This window comes from Panthera leo, chromosome C1 (assembly GCF_018350215.1).
Source record: "Panthera leo isolate Ple1 chromosome C1, P.leo_Ple1_pat1.1, whole genome shotgun sequence".
Lineage (NCBI taxonomy): Eukaryota > Metazoa > Chordata > Mammalia > Carnivora > Felidae > Panthera > Panthera leo.
The window spans coordinates 211940869-211962897 of record NC_056686.1 but is presented as its reverse complement, the minus strand read 5'-3'; the positions used below and the strand labels follow the sequence as shown (position 1 = coordinate 211962897).

At 49.5% G+C, this 22029-nt stretch overlaps 1 protein-coding gene and 1 long non-coding RNA gene across 2 annotated transcripts; both read right to left on the bottom strand.

Moving 5' to 3' along the window:
* Positions 1 to 8849: 8849 nt before the first annotated feature.
* On the bottom strand, positions 8850 to 16504 carry CC1H2orf72 (chromosome C1 C2orf72 homolog). The gene is made up of 3 exons (XM_042953659.1): positions 15871 to 16504; positions 12984 to 13097; positions 8850 to 9160 (listed from the first exon to the last, which is right to left on the bottom strand). Exons 1-3 carry the CDS (start codon positions 16475 to 16477, stop codon positions 9021 to 9023), a joined length of 861 nt encoding a protein of 286 aa, XP_042809593.1. The 5' UTR covers positions 16478 to 16504; the 3' UTR covers positions 8850 to 9020.
* A 2692-nt stretch (positions 16505 to 19196) lies between these two features.
* Positions 19197 to 20985, bottom strand: LOC122228351. Its single transcript, XR_006206536.1, has 3 exons — positions 20688 to 20985; positions 20052 to 20108; positions 19197 to 19394 (listed from the first exon to the last, which is right to left on the bottom strand). It is a non-coding gene; the product is annotated as an uncharacterized LOC122228351 (long non-coding RNA).
* Between the last annotated feature and the right edge of the window lie 1044 nt (positions 20986 to 22029).

The following is a 22029-nucleotide window of genomic DNA, read 5'->3' as shown; positions in this document are numbered from 1 at the left end:
CTTCAATGGCCAGTTTGCTTCAATAGCCAGTACTGAGAAAGCCTTGACAAAGGTTAGAGACAGATGGTGGCATTTTTAAGCCACTTGCCTTACATCATCAAGTGACTCATCGATTGGATAGCAGTTAGAAAAGATTATTTCTGAAAGAGAAAAATCAGGATTATTTCTGAGGCCTTGTGAAAGCAATGTAACCTACTGGCACAAAAATATTTTGCGGTGCAATTAAAATTTGCTTGATAACATGTTGGAGTGTATGTGTGAATTTTTTAAATTAGTATTCTTAAGCCAAGCTTGTTAAAATATATCAAATATAACTATGAAACACTTTTGAAGAACCTATAGCTCAGGATGAAAGGCACTGCCCTGGGAAGTGTGCACAAAAAATAAACAGATGTCTGGGAGTATCATTTTACGGATGCATTTTGGCCAATCCCTCATATAAAGACGCTTGCATGCCCGAAACTTCTAGAGGAATCACAAATGTAACAGGTGATGTAAAGGAGTGAAGCAGTCTGAGTATAATATTAGATCAGCATGATGGTGAATGGCAACTAACAGTGTCAGGGAGGCAGGAGGGCGTGGTGATAACTGTATGAACACGAAGAATGAGTGTCCCATTGAAAGAGAGCGGGGGCTGAGTAGCCCAGCGTTGCTGTGCAAAATGTAGGGCTGCTGTTGTGAAAGCTTATGACTTTTTTAATTTTTTAAACGTTTATTTATTACTGAGAGACAGAGAGACACAGAGCGTGAGCAGGGGAGAGGTAGAGAGAGGGGAAGACACAGAATCTGAAGCAGGCTCCAGGCTCTGAGCTGTCAGCACAGAGCCTGACATGGGGCTCAAACTCATGAACTGTGAGATCATGACCTGAGCCGAAGTCAGCCACCCAACCAACTGAGCCACCCAGGTGCCCCTGAAAGCTTATGACTCTTGCAAGAAAAGCCAGAAATCAGAATTTCATATGAAATATGACTTTTAAATGGTGATAACTTGGGGGCACTTGAGTGGCTCAGTCAGTTAAGTGTCCGAATCTCGGTTTCAGCCCAGGTCATGATCCCACTGTTTGTGGGATTGAGCCCCACGTTGGACCCTGTGCTGACAGCATGGAGCCTGCTTGGGATTCTCTCTCTCTCTCTCTCTCTCTCTCTCTCTCCCTCTCTGCCCCTCCCCCATTTATGTGCATGCTCTCTCTCTCTCTCTTTCAAAATAAATTATTAAAAAATTGTTTTTTAATTAAAAAAAATGGTGGTAACTTGGGTGAAATGGGTGAAGGTAGTAGTCAAAAGGTACAAACTTCCAGTTATAAGATAAACAGGTCTATTAACCTGAAACTAATGTATAATTGTGTGTCAACTATACTTCAATCTAAAAAGATGTCCTGGGATGTTACAGTATGGTGACTATAGTTAAAGATATTGTATTGTATATAGGAAAGTTTTTAGAGTTCTAAACACAAGAAAACAATTATACTGATACCCTGCTGGATGGTAACTAAACTTATTGTGGTAATCATTTTCCAATATATACACATACCCAGTCATTATGTTGTATACCTAAAACCAACCACTATGTTACGTGTCAGTTATATCTCAATAAAAAAATAAATGTTGGCAACTAATTCAAAATGTTTTAAAACAAGAGGAGGGGTGCCTGGGTGGCTCAGTCAAGTTGAGTGCCCAACTCTTGATTTTGGCTCAGGTCATGATCTCACGGTGGTGAGATCCAGCCCCACGTGGGGCTCTGCACTGCGGTATGAAGCCTGCTTAAGATTCTCCCTCTCCCTCTGGCCCCACCCATCTCTCATAAAAAAAAAACAAACCCAAAAACAAAAACAAAAAACAAAACAAACGAGGAGGCCAGTCACCACCCCTGCTCTTCAAAGAGAAGAAATTCCCTGTGGAAGGACAATCATGTCTCTGGCTTGGATACTGTGCTTGCAGCTGCTACAACCTCATCTGAGCCCTGTGGGAACCCTGTGAGGGGCTCCCTCTCTTCCTGGGGATTCTGCTTTTCCACCTGGATGGCTGTTCCAGGCCTTTGGTTTCTTCCTCTCCATTCAATTGTGCATTCTTTACTCAGGGCGATCTTTTCAAAACTCAACTCTGACCACTGCCTCTACTCCTTGAAACCCTCAGCCCTCATCCCGAGCTCGATTCTTATGCTTCGTTCTTCTGAGTTTCTTTCTGTCCATAGCCTTTGTCTCATTCCGCATTCTCCCTGTGAGAGATCAATGCCTCCCATTGCTATACGCTAAAATAGATCCCTGCACGCCTGTCCTCTCTCTCGAGCACCAGACCCACACACGCACCATACATCTCTGCTAGATAATCCTTAACTCAACAACCTCAAAGCTCCATTCTTGTCTCCTGCCTTGATCTCAGTGTGGTGAAGGGCACCCAACAGCTACCGTAGCGGGGCCCTGGGGCGTGCACTTGACTGTTCACTGCCCCTCACCTGGTCTGTACCCGATCTGGTCAGTCTAGTGTCTCTCACATTAGTGCAGCTCCATTTCCGATCGGTCTTGGCTGCCCCTTTTCTTTCCCGGCTGCGACAGCTTCCAACAGCTTTGACTTCCTGCTTTACCATCTCATGATTCCCCAGTCCATTCTTCCCAGCCAGCCCAGAGCACAATCAAAAACAAGGAAGACAAGGACTCTCTCCCCCAAGACCTTCACCCAACCCTGCTTACTACCCTCAATCTTTATGTCCCAGAGTGGCCATGCTGCCATGCACCTCGTCTCTGACCTTGGTACTTGCTCTTCCCGCTGTCTTCCTCTCCCTCTCCCCCTCAGCTAACAAGCAACTCCTCCTCTGGGTAGGCCTTCTTGACCACTCCACTATGTGCCCTCTTACAGACTCTACCCCACACAGTTAGTATCCTGTCTCCTTGCCCATGTTCCAACTGGACCAGGACCTTCTCAAGGGAACAAGCTACATCTTATTCATCTCGGTGTCACCTATAGTAACTAGCACAGTGTTAGGCACACAGTAGGTGCTCAATAAATGTTTGTTGAATGAATGGATGAACAATGCTAGAACTCACACCTATGTCTCTCAAACCCTTGCCCTCTGCAAGATTTTTTTTTTTAAGTTTATTTATTTATTTTGAGAGAGAGAGTGAGAGAGAGAGCAGGGGAGGGGCAGTGAGAGAGAGAGAGAGAGAGAGAGAGAGAATCCCAAGCAGGCTCTGTGCTGCCAGTGCAGAACTGGGAGCAGGGCTCAAACCCACGAACCATGAGATCGTGACCAGAGCAGAAATCAAGAGTCTGATGCTTAACCAACTGAGCCACCCAGGCTCCCATCCCTCTCCAAGATTTGAAAATGAGATATATTTATCTTCAAAGAAGTTTGAGGACATACCAAAACCACAGAAATAATTCTTAGCCAGTGCTCTGTTCATAAACAACTATCTCCCTCCAAATTTAGGAGCGACACAAAAGTTCTCAGAGCCCAGACAAGGTCATCTGTGGGCTCACACGGGTGTCGGCCTGGCCGGGGTCTCTGTCAGGGTGAAGGGAAGAAACCAGTGGGCCCACCTCAAAAAGGGTTCAGTACCACGCTCTGCCTGGAGCCACTCCCTGATCGGCGCGGCGCCCTCTAGAGGCCACAGTGCTCCCCGGAAGGCAGAAAACTCCGCTACGTGCGAGACCCTGTGGCCACCCACATCCCCCTCTCCCTGCCACCCCGGCGCCCCACCTCCTGGCATTTGAATCCTGGGTCTTAGGAGGGCTCATTCCTGCCAAGAATCGAGCTTGATTGCTTTTTGAGCAGCAGCGTGATGAGTTGATTCGGGCAGGCGTCGGAGCCAGGAACAGCAGGATCAAATCTCCGATATTTTGCCGCTTAGCGGCGCTGTGGCGGTGGGGTCACTCGATCCCAGGCGTAAAGGGGGCGGGTCCACCTGCCTGGCGGGGCCACTCGTCCGGGGTGGGGGGTGCCCTAGTCAAGGGTTTGGCATAGAGCAGCGTTCAATGAACCTCAGATCTTATGTCACAGGGCCTGGCGGAGAGGCTGCTGACTGCTTCACGTACAGCACGCCTGCCACGTGCTTTTAGAGGGAAGGCATTTGTTCTCGGGAGTAGAAGCGTGAAACGCAGCGGGTGACGTGGGCCTCCGGTGGGCGGGTGCTTGGTGGGAGGGAAAGGCCTGGATGGGGCCAGAACCGCCCCGGGTGGACCGAGGCCCAGAGACCTGCAAAGCCATCCGAGATGCTGAAATCTCTCCACCCTAGCTAGGCATGGTCTCCATGAGGACAACTCCTTGCTGGGAGTCTGGGAGGGGGCGGGGGTGGGAACCCCACAGTGAACCCCCAAGACAGGTCTCCACCTTTCCAGTGTTCTCTAGACTCTTGCTTTCACATCCGGTGGCCACTAGCGACAGGTGATATTGAGCCCTGGATATGTGGCTGTTCAATCCAGGAACTGATTTTTAAATTAAGTTTTATTTTATCTCATTGAAACTTAAAGACTGGCACCCAATTCAGTTATGGGAAACTTCTAAGTATGTTTGGAACAATATCAAGTACTTTAAACAAAAATTTAGTGTCTGAATTGAGCTCGAAGTGTAAAATTCTCACAGAATTTCAAAGATGTCAAATGTCTCAAAATCTTTTTATATTTAAGTTGAAATAATATTATTTTGGATATATGGGGCTAAATAAGATATATTATTTAAATTAATTTCATTGCTTTGTCAATTATTTTTCTTTCCTTTTTTTCAAGTTTATTTATTTTGAGAGAGAGTGAGAGAGAGAGTGCTCATGAGCAAGGGAGGAGCAGAGAGAGGGGGAGAAAATCCCAAGCAGGCTCCACGATCAGTGCAGAGCCCGATGTGGGGCTTGACCTCACAAACTGTGAGATCATGACCTGAGCCAAAATCACGAGTTGGATGTTTAACCAACTGAGCCACCCAGGCGCCCCTACTTTTTTCTAATGTGGCTACTAGAAAATCTAAACCTACATATATATGTTCCTGATGTTAGATTTCTCTTAGGGCTGGTCTACACCTACCCAGAACTCTTGTTCCGACTTGCCATTTGGGCCTGGTTCTGCTCTTTGGTGCCGGCACGTGCTGGACCAGACCGGACTGAGGGGCAGAGGCTAAGGGTGAGACCCACTCCCATCAGGGAGCAAGGGGCTTGGAGTGGCTGTCCTGGCAGCCAGGAGTTCTGGAGTGGACGATATATCTGGGAGAGCAGGTGGTCAGGGTTAGAATAGTCTGGGGTTGGGGAAATGATCTGAGAAGACCTCACCAACCAGTGAGGAAAAGGGAACGCAGGGTGACAAGACAGAGGCCCAGTATTGGTAACCAGAACTCAAAATGAGAGCTTAGTCACAAGGACTAAGTGCCTAACTACTCCAAATAAGTGCAGAGAACGACAGTAAGAAGTCTGACTTAAGACTTAACATCTGAACTCCTACTGGAGTGTCTCTGAATTTCACCAGCCATGGAACATGCAGGTGTGGGTCTGCATTTGAAGCAGGAGCCCTGGCTGGGGCTGGGGAGCTCAGGGAGGAAGCCAGAGGGGTCTCTCGCCCTTGCCAAGCCCTGGACCCACAGTGGCCCTGGTGCCCAGCCCAACTTTGGAGCCAAGCAATCCCACACCCTGGTCCCTTCGGTAGGTCTGTGAGCCATGGCATGGCCCGGCTGGTAGGCCCTGTTTCTGTTCCCGATTCGGCAGCCCCAAGTATAATGCAACCAGAGGGCTCTGGCTCAGGGGCCAAAGGCACCTGAGGAATTCATGCAGGATCCTGGTCATCCACGCTGCCTTGTACCTCATTTCCTTTGAACTCTAAAATTACACAAACAACGGTCTGTCTCAATCTTTGATCCACTAACACACAAAACCAGGTCAGAGGGGAGTTGTGCAGCCCCTGGGTACAAAACAAAAGGTTGTCTCCACTGCCATCCAAACAGGACAAAGTGCAGGCCTGCTGACTACAGGGAACCCAGCCCCGCAGCGCGGTTCTGTTACACTTTGAAGTGCAGCTGCCATCAGGTTAACATGGCTGTCATCACCTTTTCCGGTGAGGCTGGGCCCTGGGTTCTCTGTCTGGGATAAGAGGGACTTGTTTAGAGCACACAGGTATGGGGGGCTCGGCCCTTGGCCCCTTTGCAGCTTTGCCTTGTTTTTGGTTTGACAACCAAGGGATGCCTTCTGTGTGGCAAGTCTTGGAGACAAATTCTTTGAGAGGAAAGGAACCGTGACACAAATGATAAAGGGCTCTCCGAGACTCAGGCAAGGCCATTTGACCTCATTAAACATGCTCATATGGGCACACAAAACACACACATCCTGTTAAATACCAAGCTCAATGTTATCTTTCTTAAAAATTTCAAGTATTTACTTTCCAGCTATAGATTTTCCAATTCTGGCCAATAGGGTGGTGGAGGTGTGATCTAGGGCGGCAATGGAAGAGTTTCAGGCCAAACTATTCCAGAAGTTCCCACCTTTTGCCCAGATGCTCTGCTCCCAGGGGCCCTTGCAAGGAACACCTTATGAAAATGAAAGGGAAGATCCATTCTGGTTTTGATTAGACAGCAATGAGGTACGGTTTGGTTTTATTAGATATAAGGAATTATTGATTCAAGTCACAAGCAGCACAATTACTGCCATATTAGAAGGATTAATACCCAACAGTCCAGACCATGACTTGACCGGAGGCCTTCGCCAATGGCTCCTGGTACCAACTTAATCTGGGGCCTCTATTCTCGGACAGGCCCGTCCAATCTTCATGCCTCGGAAGAGTCCTTGGAAGAGATCTACCACCAAGGTCATCCCTTCCAGCACCTAACTCTTCTGTCTGCTAGAAAATACCAACTAGACTGTTCCTAAAAGGACAGCGCTTATCTTAGCCATGTGTCAAGGAAGCCAAGCTAGACCCGGAAGGATCTCAGTCTTGTGTTTATCTGTTGGGAGGCAGAACACAAATCTCAGTAAAGATCTTCTCTCTTCAACTATTCACCAGAGATACCGAAAGCAATGAAAAAATAATATGCAAACCACCCTTTACCCCACAGGCTTGCAAAGTCATATGTCCTTCAGGATCAGGCAGGTGGCTTACGTGAGTGAAGTGCAGTGTATAGGGGGCGGTGTAGATGGCTGGGAGGGGGCCTCCAATCAGGGGAGGGGGTTGCAGCAAACTGGAGATGATGGCATTGCCCCATCCTCCACCCTAGAAAACTAGCTTTTTTATGTGCAATCTCTCAAGTCTCAAATATTGTTAACAAATACGAAAGATTTTTGAACGCAGCAGAGGCGGGGTGCCTTGGAACTTCTGCCTTAGATAACTTCCTAACTTAATAAAAGCTCCCTCCCCCCACCAAACAACAAAACTCCAACCCAATTATTACAAAGAAATTAACAGAGAAATAGAAAAATATAGCAGCTTCAAAAATACCAGTCTCCCCATTTTAAAACAAAATCAAAAGTTAATTCATTGAGTTCATTCTTGCGGAGAAGGAGGTCAGCTGGGTCCACTTATCGGTGAGACAGCCTTGCATTATTAAAATGACTCCTGCTGTTAACCAAGCCCCAAATAAGATGTCACCCTGTCTGCTCTTACACTATCCCCATGAGGCAGAGAGGGGTTGAATTAGGCTGATTATGAAGAATAAATTGAAGCATAGAGCCAGAAGGGACCCTCCTTGATCTCATACAGCCCCTCAACCCCAATTCCACATTTTGGTACCAGAAATGGAAACCAAAATAACTACTGGAAGTCATGCAGCATCTTGCAGAACGCTGGGCAGAAACCTGCCCAACAGCACGTCTGCTGAGCAAACCGTGCACGAATGAATGAATTCAGCTACTTTGCTTAGATAGCGCTTCCTACCACGGAAAATCAGGAGATGCGCTTGCCACTCCAAAGACTGTATTAACTCCAGGGGCAGGCAAGGAAGGCAATGGAGGTAATGCAGAGCTCCTTCTACAAGTGAACGGATGGCTTTCCTGGCTTTTAAGGGAACATCATTGACCCTGTCTGACTCATAAACAGAGAAAAAATGATTCAGGAACTTGGCACCTCTGGGCTGGGTTTGCTTTGACCTTCGACAAGGGCCTGAGATCAAGAGAAAGTCCCATGTCTTTATTCCTACCTTTCCTTGTTTGGTGCTGTGGGCCATTCCTAGCATTCTTATTCTCAAAGGCTTTGGCACAGATCAATGTCAACAGGAGGAAGAGAGAGGGCATGCAAAGTACTCGGATGTCTTGTCTCTGGCCCAATAGGCCCCCAGGGCAGCAATGCAGTCTTTATTTTGGCTTGCTCTGGGAGCCAGGGTCTTGGGAAGCCCAACCCTCTCTGCTCCAGGGGACTCTTCCTAGAATTTCACAGGGAGAAGGGATTGGCTCATCCAGAGTTTCTCAAGGTTGCCATGATGAGCAATTTGGATGGAACAATAATTGGCTGTTTGAGATTGTCCTGTACGTTGTAAAATAACCACTAAGTGCCAAGGGCACCTCATAGTTACAGTAACCCTCCCAACACACACACACACACACACACACACACACACACTCAAAGTTTCCAATGCTGCCTGGAGCAGCAGCCTGGCCCTTGGGTGAGAGCCCCTGGGCTGGTAGTCCCCTCATGTATTTGAGAAACAGAAGCCACAAAGGTTCAGTGACATGTCTAAGACCACTCCCCCCAGATCTGATGACTTCTGGTCCAGAGTTCTTTCCAGTCGCACTTGAAATGATGGATGCTCATGCAAACACACCACAGGCTGCCACAGCACCACAGAGCCTCAAAGGAGACAGCCATCTGTCCCAATGGTACAGAGAAACTGAGGTACAGAAAGAACAAATAACCTCACTGTGATCAGAGATTGAGCAAACTATGAGGTGGGGGCAGGTTCCAGGAAAATAAGTTTTCCCAGCTGGCTCAATGCGGCAGCCCCCTGGCAGCAGGGGCCTTTGTGGTTACCACCATTCCAAGGTCACCATGGAGGCAAGGGGGCTCAGTGAGAAGGCGCCAGTCCCCAGAGTGCAGGTTCGAGCCCAGGCAGTCCGGGTGTCCGGCCTTCATCTTGAGTCTGCAGCGGGCTCAGCCGGAGCGTGGACAAATCCATCACAGGCTCTCAGCCCCTTTCTGGGGTCCTCACAGTCTCCATTGGGAAACACGTCTGTCAGGGCCAGCTCCTCCTCAGGGTCCTGGAGGTGATCTGGAACACAAGAGCAGGAACCACCCAATCAGAAGGTCAAGTTTGGGAGTGAATAAGCTAGGAGTGAAAGGGAGAGAGTTGGCTTCAGCAAATATCTACTTAAAAACCACAGTGAAATACATATCAAAAACCTTAAAAATGTACATACCCTTTGACCCATGAATTCCACTTCTAGGATTTTATCCTATGGAGATAATTAGGGATAATTAGTGGAGCTGCTGCGGCCGTCTTGCTACCAACCCAAGGATGAAACAAGAGTGAGGGCAACCCAGCGGAGAGAAGGAAAGAATCTGGGCCCCTGAATCGACCAGCTCTGAAGCTGACTCTACCACTAGACCGTCTTTTAGGTGAGATACTGAATGCCTGTGCTGCTATGCTTGCTTTCTCTGCCTGCAGCTGAAAGCAAACATACCGATTAGATGTGCAACCACGGGATGGGGTAACCATGGCTCACCCACAGGATGGGATTCGGGCATTAAAAATGATGCATGGGGCAGGTGCCTGGGCGGCTCAGTCGGTTGAGCATCTGACTTCAACTCAGGTCACGATCTCACTGTTCGTGAGTTCGAGCCCAGTCGGGCTCGCCACTGTCAGCACAGAGCCTGCTTGGGATTCTCTCTCCCCCCCTCTCTCTGCCCTTGCCATTCCCCTGCATGCACACATGTGCACGCTCTCTCTCTCAAAAGAAAGAAATAAACCTTAAAAAAAAGATACATAAAATTCCATAGAACTAAACACACACACACACACACACACACAAATACAAGTAAAACTGGGGAACTCTGAGGAGAATCTGTGGATTGTTTCAATGTCAATATCCCAGTGGTAATATTATCCAATAGTTTCACACAAGATGTTACCATTGGGGGAAACTGGGCCAAGTACACAAGATCTCTTTGTATGATTTCTTACAACTGCATGTGAATCTACAATTACACACCATCCCCTCAAAAGAGAAAAGATATCGTTGATATGCAATCATTGCCGTGGAATACTGCAGTCACCATATGTTATTGTGAAGGAAGCTAATTGCAAAACAGTATGTATAAATGTCTGTCTGTATAATCCTACATTTATTATATATGTTATATCATTGCCTACACATAGTCCATGAGTGCAATTTTCATTTTAATACATTTGCTTCTACTTGAGATTAAATAATTTGTTATATGCTACAGAGACACCTGGGTGGCTCAGTCAGTTAAACATCCGACTCTTGGTTTCGGCTCAGGTCATGATCTTGTGGTTTGTGGGTTTGAGCCCCACATCAGGCTCTGTACTCTCAGCACAGAGCTTTCTTGGGATTCTCTCTCTCCCTTTCTCTCTGCTCCTCCCTCCCTCTCTCTCTCAAAATAAATAAATATACTTAAAAAAAAAAAGAAGAGCATGTGACTCTCAATCTTAGAGTCATAAGTTTGAATACCAAGTGGGGTGTAGAGATTACTTAACCAAACAGAACTTAAAAAAATTTGTTGGGATGCCCGGGTGGCTCAGTCAGTTGAGCATCCAACTCTTGATTTCACCTTAGGTCATGAACCCAGGGTCGTGGGATCGAGCCCTGCATCAGACTCTGGAATGAGCGGAATGAGCGTGGAGGCTGCTTGAGATTCTCTCTCTCTCTCTCTCTCTCTCTCTCTCTCTCTCTCTCTTGCCCTCCTCTACCCATGCACATGCTGTGCGTGCTTTCTCTCAAAAATAAAAATAATAAATTGAAAAACACTAAAAAAATTTGTTATATGCTACAGAGGGGGAAGTTATACAAGATCTATGTAAAATTGTTTTGGATTCCTTTGCTTTATTATTTTTTTCCTTTGGTTCCCAAAAATATCCAAAATGATGATTGAAAAGTTGAAGTGAACATTTTTGTAATTAAATGTTTTAAATATCTGATGCATTTTGCAGATGATGCATATATTATATAGAAGTATATTTATTAAAATTTCTATAACACAAGTGGATCAATGAATAGAATGGTCTACACCAAAATGCAGATTATAGTTACTTTTAAGTGGCAGAATTAAGCAAATGACTTAAATACTTGTTTTGCTTTTTCAATTTTTTTTGAGCTTTCACCTGTGATAGGCAGAATTCTAAGATGACCCTTAAGATTTCCATTCCTTGGTGTATCCATCCTGAATAATCCCCTTCTCTGAGTGTGGGTGGGACCTGTGAATCCCTTGATTAGGGTACCGTATATGACAAAGGTGACATTTGATGATTAAGTGACATAACAGGAGACTAGAAAGTCTCCTGCTAATTGAAGAAGCAATTGTTGTGTTGAGAGATGTGTAGAGGTGTGACTGTCAGAGCAGAGAACAGCCCCAGCTAACAGCCACCAACAAGGCAGGGGCCTCAGTCCTACAGCAGCAAAGAAGTGAATTCTGTCCACAACGAAGTGAGCTTGAAGGACTCGGGCTCCAGAAAGGACTGCAGCCCGGCAGACACTCTGATGCAGCTTTATGAGACCCTGAACGGAAGGCCCAGCTAAGCCCTGCCCAGGCTTAACCCATGGAAATCAAAAAGAATTCATGGGCATTGTGTTAAGCCACTAAGTTTATGGTAACTTGTTATGTGCCAGTAGAAGGCTGATACCTCACCTTCTGATTTTTGATTTGATTTATGATTTTTTTTGAACATAAAGAACATTTGCCCCCGGGGGCGCCTGGGTGGCTCAGTCAGTTAAGCGTCCCACTTTGGCTCAGGTCATGATCTCAAGTTCGTGAGTTCGAGCCCCACATATAGGGGCTCTCCGCTGACGGTGCGGAGCCTGCTTCAGATCCTCTGTCCCCTTCTCCCTCAGCCCCTCCTTCGCTCTCAAAAATAAATAAACATTAAAAAAATTCTTTAAAAAGTAAATAAAACATTGCCCGTTTCTGTAACAGAGCTGTACTGTTCAGTACACTTTGGGGGTGCAGGCCACATACATTCGGCTGGTTACAACTTAACTCCCCCGGTACTTCTTGTCTCTGTCACAACAGCCTCAATGCCTACAGAGTGCTTCTGGGGACTTCGCAGGACTTTCTTCCCTCCCCTTCTCCTATTAGTGGCCTGATGATCCTACCCTAAAAATGGCTTCAGGCTGAGTTCCTTCCTCTCCATTCCCAAACTGCCAGCATTGGGTCCAAGCTGCCCATTGTTCCTCCTAGGACCGGGCGGTCCCCTGCTAACTGGTTCTGCCTCTTGTCTCTCCCTGCTCTGCAGTCTGCCACCTCTCCCAAACACCTCTAATCTGGACACCCCCGCTCAGAATGACCAGCGGCTCACTATTCCCCAGACACTTGGGTCCAGGGTCCCAATTTGATCTAAACTCTCCTCTTCAGCCTTAGCCCTAACCAGTCTCCCATACCTCACCCCCAGTTCTCCCGACAAGGGACTCCTTTTTGGAGCATGACATCATGCCATCAAGCCTTCGTTCACAGTACTTCCTCTCTAAGTCTTACCATTTCCGCCTGGGACGATCTCCAACCCCTAGCTGCCTGGTCACTCGTTCCTGATACTCCCCGGATCCTCAGGGGAGATGGAATGCGTCTGGATCCAAGTGCCCCGCTATGGACCTGGCAGGCACCTGCAGGGCAGCCCTGCCCACACCAACTGCCTTCATTAGTCAGAGACCCACGGGGCTAGAGCCCTGCTGGGGAGCCTGTGTGCCTCGCCCAGTGGCAGGGGCACCTCACATCACTCACCTCCACGCCCCGCACATGGCGGGTGCTCCATGGATGTTGGTCCACTCTATCCCTCAGGTCCCTGTGAGCACATGACCATTCCCATAATCCCAAGCACCTGGCCCTCAGGGTCCAGAAGGCCAGGAAGGCAGCACACTCACCCTGAGCTGGGTCACTGGGGGAGGTGGCATCTGGGTCCTTCCCCCGGCTCCAGGGACCCCAAGAAAAGCACGCCAGCAGTGCTGGGAGGCCGGGTCTCTCCCAGGCTCCTGCCACTAGAAAGAACACAAAGTCCCAGAGGCAGCAGGTGAGTGTGCTTGACAGGACTGAGAGATTGTCTGTTCAGCAAACCAAGAGTTTCAATCATCAACTGCCCTAGTTTCAACTATTTGATTAAAAACACAGGGATTTTGATTTATAAAATGGGGTGGACTTTTTATACTTAAAAAATTGAGCCCCCCCCCACCAAAGATTGCTTTATATATATTATGTTATTTTATCTTTTCAAAACCCTATGATGTGGGTATCGTGCCTGGGAAACCGTGTAACACAACTGCCATGAAACTAACAATTCCATAGCACCAAAGAAAATACTCAAAGAGCAGAAATTCTCCCCCTGGGTTTAGTTCAAACTATTTCTTAATGGGAACAGATTTAATCTCTTTTGATAATTACAATAAAACAATTACATGTTGAGTCTAGTTTCCTTATTATATAGTAGCACCTCAGTCCCAGAGAGTCCCAACTCTCTGGAGAAAGCCAATTGGGACACAAAATGTCCTGTTCATAAATCCTTACTCGGGATCTATTTACTCTTAATTTGTACCCTCTCCTAACGAGACGGGATGCTTAGTTGGATTAGGATTTGAACTAAACATAAACTAGGTAAAAGGTCACTGCCAAAAGGCAGGCAACCTGAAAGTGTAATAACCATCAGGCAGGGAGGAAACAGACTGGAAAACTTTAAAAAGCCAGACCCAGCTGCCAGCAAAACCGGAGCAAAGGAAGCCATGGTGCCACCCACTGCAAGAACCCTGAAGAAACCAGGGGACAATGAGTTACAACCACACTCATGACTTTTGGTCATGAAAGGTTTCATTGTTGTTTAGTATGTTTTTAAAAAAGTAGAAACGAGTTTAAGCAGTAGAGAATGATTCCCTTGCAGAGTGTTAAAATTTCTTAAGTGTTGGGGCACCTGGCTCAGTTGGTTAAGTGGACGACTTCCGCTCAGGTCATGATTTCGTAGTCTGTGAGTTCGAGCCCTGCGTCGGGCTCTGTGCTGACAGCTCAGATTCTGTGTCTCCCTCTCTCTGACCCTCCCCCGTTTGTGCTCTGTCTCTCTCTGTCTCAAAAATAAATAAACGTTAAAAAAAAATTAAAAAAAAAATTTCTTAAGTGTTGATAGGAGGCAAGGATTCTGCAGGCCAGGCAGGGTGTTGGGAAATGGGAATATAATGTCACTTACGAGGGAAAGTGACAAAACCACCCCGTTAAGAATTCTGGGATTTCACTTGCAAATTTACAAGGGGGAGTAGGGAGGGTTGGGGAAGGCTTCCTGGAAGAGGAAGTCCAGTCCCAAAAGATGAGATGGGATTGGTCAGGTGAAGAGGAGGATGGGAAAAATGGCTTTCATTCGAGGCAACTGCATTCAAGGCAACTGTAATGTGTACAAAAACTTAGGAGGCCAGAGCACGCTTGGCTCCGGGGAATTAAAAGTTGCTTCTGGAGAATGGAAGAGGGCTAAGAGACTGAGAACTCAGAATTTTCTAGGCACCAGCTCATTAAGCACAGAATATTTGGTTGTGTAAATTCCCTCCTCTGCCCCATGGGGCCAGGTCAGTGAAGAAGCTGGCATCCACAATCACAGTAATAACCCACCTCAGGACATTCCCCACGTCTTTCAGGATACTGCTTGCAGAGTTTCAAATTTAGCTGGCTAGCTCACAGATTCGAGAGAAAAGGGTTGCAGGCATGTGGGGGGAGGTTGGGGCAGGCTCTAAGGCTGAGCTGCACGGCCTTCACCCAGGCAGGCCAGGCTAGCTGGTAGGTCTGTGACATTTGTGCCATCAGAGGTCCCAGGTCTCCTTGCTGGAAAAGGCTCCCCTGCAAGCCTGGCATCTCCCAGTTTCTGGTTAACACACCAGTGCCCAGGGAAGCAGAACACAGTCTCTGTCTTCATTAACTCTTTAGCAAGAAGGGAAGGCTGGAGGGCTTGGGGGGCAGCAGATGCTGGAAAAGTGAGGGTGGGGAGGGATCTGGGAACGCAAAGAACAATCCTGCCACCTCTCAGCTTTGCCGGATCCAGCTACACTTAATGTCTGTACTTTAATCCTGAGATACAGAAAAGCTCTTGTTGGTGGAGTAGATTCTGACACTGACCCCAGCGTCGTCACCCAGGCTGGGAAAAGCCCCTCACTCCCCTCCTCCCACTTCAGGAGAACATAGAAACACAGCAGTGGGTGCGCACAGAGTGGGTAGCCAAGGAGGATTAGAAAATTCTGGGCCCTCAGTCCCTCACACCCTGTCCCCCTACCTCCAAGTCTTGGCGTCTATTCCTTTCCTTATTCCTATGATAAGCCCCTGGCGCTTCTGCACTGAGCCTCCCCGTCCCCGTCGCCATCTCTAGCTGCACAGCGTCCTAGAAGCTCCGCGCACCGCCAAGCCCTTGGTCCCGGGTCTGTTCCCCTCCCCACCTTTAAACTTGGGCATCCTGAGGCTTTCTCACCTCCTCTCCCTCCTCCCAGCTCCCAGCCCAATCCAGTCTTCTCTCCACCAACTTCCCCTGCCTTGAGCTTGCCCGCTCGGCTTTTCCAAGCCCTCCTGCATCTCTAAGGCTCTCTGGATCCTTCCGGAACAGACTGGACCCGGTGCCCAGGGCCCACTGCGCTAGCTGGAAGACCTAGTGCTAGGACCTCCCCTCTCTCCCGGCCTCAGTTTACTGTGGTGCACCAGGAGGGAAGCCGGCCTAAAGAGTTCCAACTTGGGGGGGTCTTCCCCCCCACCCCCCGACGCCGCCCGCCCGCCCGCTCCCGGGCCTCGTAGTCTCACCTGCTCGCGCGGGCCCCGCAGCTTGCAGCGCTCTGCAGGCGGCCGCCTGGACGGCCAAGCTGGAGGCCGGGTGGCCGGGGCGGTAGGCGGCCGCCTGCACCGGGCCCCCCGCCTGGCGGCCGAACACCGCGCGCAGGAGCGCCTCCAGGAGCCGCAGCCCCGGCGCCACCGCGTCCTCGGGCCCGGCCTCGGCCACCAGCACCCCGACCAGCGCCGCGCCGGCCCGCCGCCGGCCGCGCACGTCCCGCAGCATCTCCCGCAGGCGGCGCCGCGGCTCGCGGGCGGTCAGCGAGGACGCGCGGCACAGCACGAAGACGAGCGGCGAGCGGATGGCGCGCGCCGCCGCCGTCCCGGGCGGCCTCTGCGCCCCCGGCGCCCCGGCCCCCGGCGCCCCGGGCCCCGCGCCGCCGGGCTTGCCCGCGCCTGGCTCCGGCGGGAACACGGCCCGGGCGAAGTCCCGCAGCAGTGCGCGGCTCTGCTCGCGCTCCCACAGCTCGCCCACCAGCAGCACCTGCCCGCGGCCGCCCGCCGCCTCCACCAGCGCCTGGAACGGCGGCTCGGCCGGGCGCGGGGGCCGCGCCGCCAGCTCCTCCAGCTCGCGCTCCATGCTCGCCGCCGCGCGTCCTCTGCGGCCGCCGGGGCCAGGGCGCGCCAGAAGCGCCCCTCTCCAGGCGCCGGCGCCCGGGCCCAGTAGGACACGCCCCCGAGGGCCAAGCTCCGCCCGACCCCCGGCCCGCGGGCCGCGTTTTCCGTGCCGCAGCCGGCTGCTGGGGGCGGGGGGGGGGGGGGGGGGGGGGGCGCGGCTGGGGCTCTCCCCCCAGGGCTCTAAGGGCGGCTCCTCCCGCAGTGTCTGTGGCAACGCGGGGACACCGAGCCGGCCGGCCGTGTATCCAGGCACCGATTCATCCATCCATTCAACAAACACAAATTGAGCACATACTAGGAGCAGGGCAGCCGAGGGTGAAGGAAGACCGAAAATTATGTGAACAAATACACCTTCACAAGTTAGATCGGTTTGAGACCTGGAACAGATACTTCTTTTTTCCCTCCCTAATGTGTATTTTTATTTATTTTGAGAGAGAGAGAGAGAGAGAGAGAGACAGAAAGAGAGAAAGAGAGAGAGAGAGAGAGAGAGAGAGAGAGAGAGAATCCCAAGAAGGTTCCACACTGTCAGTGTGGAGCTTGATTCCAGGCTCCGTCCCCTGGCCATGAGATCATCACCTGAGCCTGACAATTAACCTTCCTCTAACTATGCGGCTTTAGAGTTGATGGAGGGGTGGGGAGGGGGGGGGGCACCAGAGACGGAAAGCAGACAATGGGGTAGGGAGGTGAGAAAAGAATGGAAAGGGGGATTTCTTCTCTTCTGTCACTTAACTCACCTTTTGGGTCTTAGCATTTAACAAAAGCTAATTGAGGGTTCATTATTGCAACAAATACTTATCGTCCACAGGGCAGTGCCCCAGGTGCTGGGGGGGAAGGAGGTGAAAACTAAGAAGGCCGACAGCTTTACTCCCTGTGGAGCAGAAAGCTTAAGAAGGCAGATATGGGCACTGATGGTGCTGTGATCTGGGCAGGGGCAGTGGTGGTTTACGGGGTGACAAGGGGATGTCAGTAGGCCAAGTTAGAAGCAGGGGTGCATTTACTTTCATTCTAAGGGTCTAGGTCAGCTTCGTCCAATGGAACATTCTTTGATGATGACAATATTTTATATGATCCGTACTGTCCAATGCAGTAGTCACAAGCCACATGTGGCTGTTATTAGCAACTGAGAAGCTGAATTTTACATTTTATCTCGTTTTAATGAAATGTAAATAGCTGCACGAGGTTAATGGCTGTGGCAGTGGACAGTGCTTTACTTCCGATGACTCCCTTTCGGTCACTAGCATATTCATGCTCAGCTCTCTCCTTCACCATATAACCTCCAATGTGCTCTTCAGTTACCCTATTTCCTGCCGCCCCCCATAATTATACTGAAATATCTCCTCCCGGAGAAATTGTATGTCCATTCAATAAAACACACCTTTTTTAAGCACCTACTGTGTGCAAGCAGTGGGAATTTGAAGATGTGCAAGCAGCCCTGCCCTAAGTCGAAATTATTCAGCAGTTGTTTTAGCCAGTGCTTGGAGTAAGGACCCCATATCTTTGTTGTGAGCCTGGTTCATAGAAAGCTTTTCTCATTGTGTATGGTCTTTGTTCAGGGCACAGATCCAGGGGCTTGGGTGGGAAAAGCCCAAGATTTGGAAGCCCTGGGCCAGAAGCAGGGTTGGGTTCCAGCACCAGCTCAGTGATTCAGTCCCTCAACTTGTATGTACTGAGCATCTCTGCCGTGTATTGTGCCTGGTGCTGGGGAGACAGCTTACCCTACTGGATAGGCTGTTCTAGTGGGGACTTGTAGAGAGAGAGAGAGAGAGAGAAAACAATACACACATAAATAATAGCTTCAGATGGTGATCGGTGCTATGAGAAAAGTAATGCAGAGCTGACAAAAGGGTCACGTACTTGAGATGCTGGCCTCTTCCTGTGAATACAATCCTGAAGATGCCACAGAAACAAGAGGGGGGTTGATGAGGATTAAGAAAGCAACACACAAACCATGAGAACTTCTCCCCGCCCCTCCCACCCCCCAATCCTACCTCCTTGGAGGCACCAGGTGGTTGGGTCATGGAGGGTGGGAAGGAAACAACAATCCCTTGCAGGTAAGGACTGGGGGCCCTAGAAGGGGGTAGGATGAGTGAATGTCTCACAACATGTACTTTTCTCTGCCCGCATCGGCTTGGATGGATTGTTGCCCAGCCCCAGCCCCACAGTTATCGCCATCACTGCCCTGGCGCTCTGAGGCAGAAAATAGTTGTGCTAGCCAGGAATGGTAACATCAGGCTGGAGTCGGAAGCATAGCACAACCGGACCTGGCAGCCCCTCGAAGTCCAGGCCCTTCTTCCCCCTGCCTGGGTCAGGGCATTCCACTCACATGACCTAGCTCATGAAAAGAGTAGCGGCCAAGGGAGAGTGCCTAGAAGTCCCTTGAGCAAGGTGCCTGGTAAGGGTCAGAGGGGGGTCTGAGGGACCTGGAGGTAGCCCAGTCTACACTGTAATGCCAGAGGCAATTCCCTTGTCCTCACCGCCACCCTCCCTTCTTTGAGCTCCCCAGGAGGGATACAAGGTGGGATTTAGGCTTTAGCCTCTTCCAGGGTAGCTGATATCCAGGTGAGTATCAATCACTGGGAAAACTAATCAGATTTAATTAAGACATGAATTGCGATTCATTTCAGCTACTAATAACACAGACTCCAAATAACAGCTACTGATAATACAGACTCCAAACACAATGAAAGTTTATTTTTTCCCTTTTGTAGAAGTGTGGGGGTGGACCGCTCATGGTCGACATAGTAGCTTTGTATCACTGGTTCTTGAGGACTCAGGTTTCAATCCAGATCACTATTCCCCCATCTCATCTTCATAATCCAAGCTAGCAGCGTCCGCGCCAGCCATCACATCTGTATTCCAGGCACCTGGATAGCAGAGGGCTGAGGAAGGAACAAACATCAGATTGACTTCAGATTTCTTCACAGCACCACTGCATTTAAGATGATAGTTGAATAATACTTTTAAAGTATCAAAGAGAAAGAACTTCGAACCTAGATTTTAGATTTCTAGCTAAATTATCAGGTATTTAAAGGGTCGGAAGTTTTCTCGCAAATAGCCACCCTTTGAAAACACTGTTAGAGGAAGCACTCCAACAAGAAAAGAAATAAATACAGGGATGCTCAACAATACTGAGTAAGAGGGATTAAATCATTTGCTTAAATCACTCTTGTCTGAGTAAATGGTACAGTGCAGGGCCAGCAAAGCACAGCCTGGGTGCATAGAAATGCAGAGGCGACAGCCTGTGGGAGTCCTACCTAGGGAATAGACAGGTAATGGACCCCAGCGAGGTCACTTCTTTGAGGAAGAGAGGAAGACACAGCAGCTGACTAGAGCATTGCTCTTATTTTTGGACTGTCTTGCCAGGCTTGTCTAAAACCAACATGGTCTGCCGCGAGCCATTTATTCTATTTATTCTTCGGCTTTAAACTTCCAGGTAACAATTCCAAGCCTTCCAGAGGTGGGATGGAGAATGAATCAGAGAAGGGGTGGGTGTTAAACAAAGGTCAGAGTCCAGGGCCAGTGAAGTTTATCTTTACCTGCGCTATTTACATGGCGAAGGTTCAGGGATTAAATTAACAGGAAACTACAAAGACCTTAAAAAAAAAAAAGGCAGGAAGCCAAGATTATTTTTCCCTCCTCTGTGTCCATGCCCTCGACAATATCATGAAACAAATAGGCTTTTTCTGATTTCTCTGGTTTTCAATGAAGATGTAGAGTGAAACTGGGATTTCTGGAACAATTTGCTTCCTCATGGTCCCTCAAGCAGAACTTGGTAGGAAGAGTGACAGAAAAGTGTTGATTTGGAGAAAAAGGAGTGATTTTGGTCTGGTTTCGGGTACCTCCTTTCTCCTCTAGTCTCCCGATCTTTCAGGCTATCTTTCCTTCTTCCTTCCCTCAACCCCTCCCTCCTTCCCCTCCCCATCCTTCTCTCCCCACTCTACCCTACCCCTCAACCCTTCTCTCATCCCCCTCCCCATCCCGCTCCCCATCCTCCTCCCCCTTCCCCTCCCCCTCCTTCCCTTCTCCTTCTACCCACTCCTCCTTCCCCTCCTCTCCTCTCTTCCCCTGTCCCTAAGTCTTTTTTCCTTCCCCACTGGTCTTCCTTTACATCTTTCCTTCCTTTCTCTTCACCCATGAAACAGTTGTTTTCGGAGCTCCAAGGAAAGTGGGACCTGGGGAGAGTGTATGGGCTCCTGGGGATCCCAGTAGAGGGAGAAAGATCTTCAATGTGAGGAAGACCGTGAAGGGGAAAGAAGTTGGAGGAGACCCCGGGACTCAGAGAGGACCAAGGCTGGAGCCAGAAAGGTTTCAAGACTGCGTCTGATGGGGGCGCTGTGGGCCCGACAGTGGAGCAGCCCCTGTGCTGGGTCCCCGCTGCCGCATGACCACGAGGGCACCCCTGTGCTAGGACTTCATTTCCTTGTTGTCGAGGTGCAACGTTTTCCTTTCTTCCTTTCTGGGTTCTTTGGCTGGTCTAATGACGAAATTTACATAAGGCAGGTTAACGGGAGAAAAAGAAATTTAATTACATCCTTATGGGAGGCAATTGAGGCTCACTTGTTGTCCTGAGCTGAGGAAAGGGATAGGGGCCTGGGGCTCCAAAGGGCAGGAGGGCAACTCACAGGACGATGAGAAGGCAAAAGTCTGGTAATCAGATGTTGGCCCTACCATGCAGGTGAGTCTCGCAGATAAAAAAAAATTTAAAAAAAAATGTATATATATATATATCTATATCTATATATATATCTATCTATCTATCTGGTAATGATTCTCTTTCTGGGCCAAGTCCCCAATCTAAATTCTTCTAGGCAGTTAAAGGAGAGGTAAAAATCTTTTCCTGAACGTTTTGGGTCTTGATTGCCTTCAGCTCAAATAGTCCACATGCCAAAGTGGCATTTTTGGGTGAGGTATTCTGCTCCCTTTCAGCGTCTACCTGACCAGGGCTGGTTCCTGTCAGGGCACTGGGGATGTAGATCTCTGTGACGGCTCACGCTCCTATGAGGGTCAAGCGTCTCAGTTTTACTTGAACTTTAGGTAAGTGAGGGTCTAATGAAGGTCTGTTAAGAAGGCCGGGCAGAAAGACCCTAGCCCTAATCCTTACTGCACCCTTGCCGGGCCCAGGACGGGTCAGCGGTGTCAGCAGGGGAGGGGGCAGGCCCCCTGGGCACGTCTACACAGGCTGAGGGCGTGGGGGGCAGGAAGGCGATCCCCCATCCGCAGAAATGAGTACTCAGCCGGTGCCTGGGCATTCTACCCGCCCCCACCCATCCCCCTCCGAGGCGTGCACTAGGAGACCTGGGAGTCACAGCTGAAAGAGCATCCATGCAAGAGCGGGGACACCTGCCATCTCTGCCTGGCAGCCGGGAGCAGGTGACAAGCTTGCCTGAGCATCGCCAGCGTGTCTGCAGCTTCAGCCCGGCAGAATGTTGGCAAAATGCAGCTTCAGCATGCAATCCCAGGGAGGCCGTCTGCACCTGCTGCCCTGGTCTTGGCCTCAAGGTGACTTCACGAGGA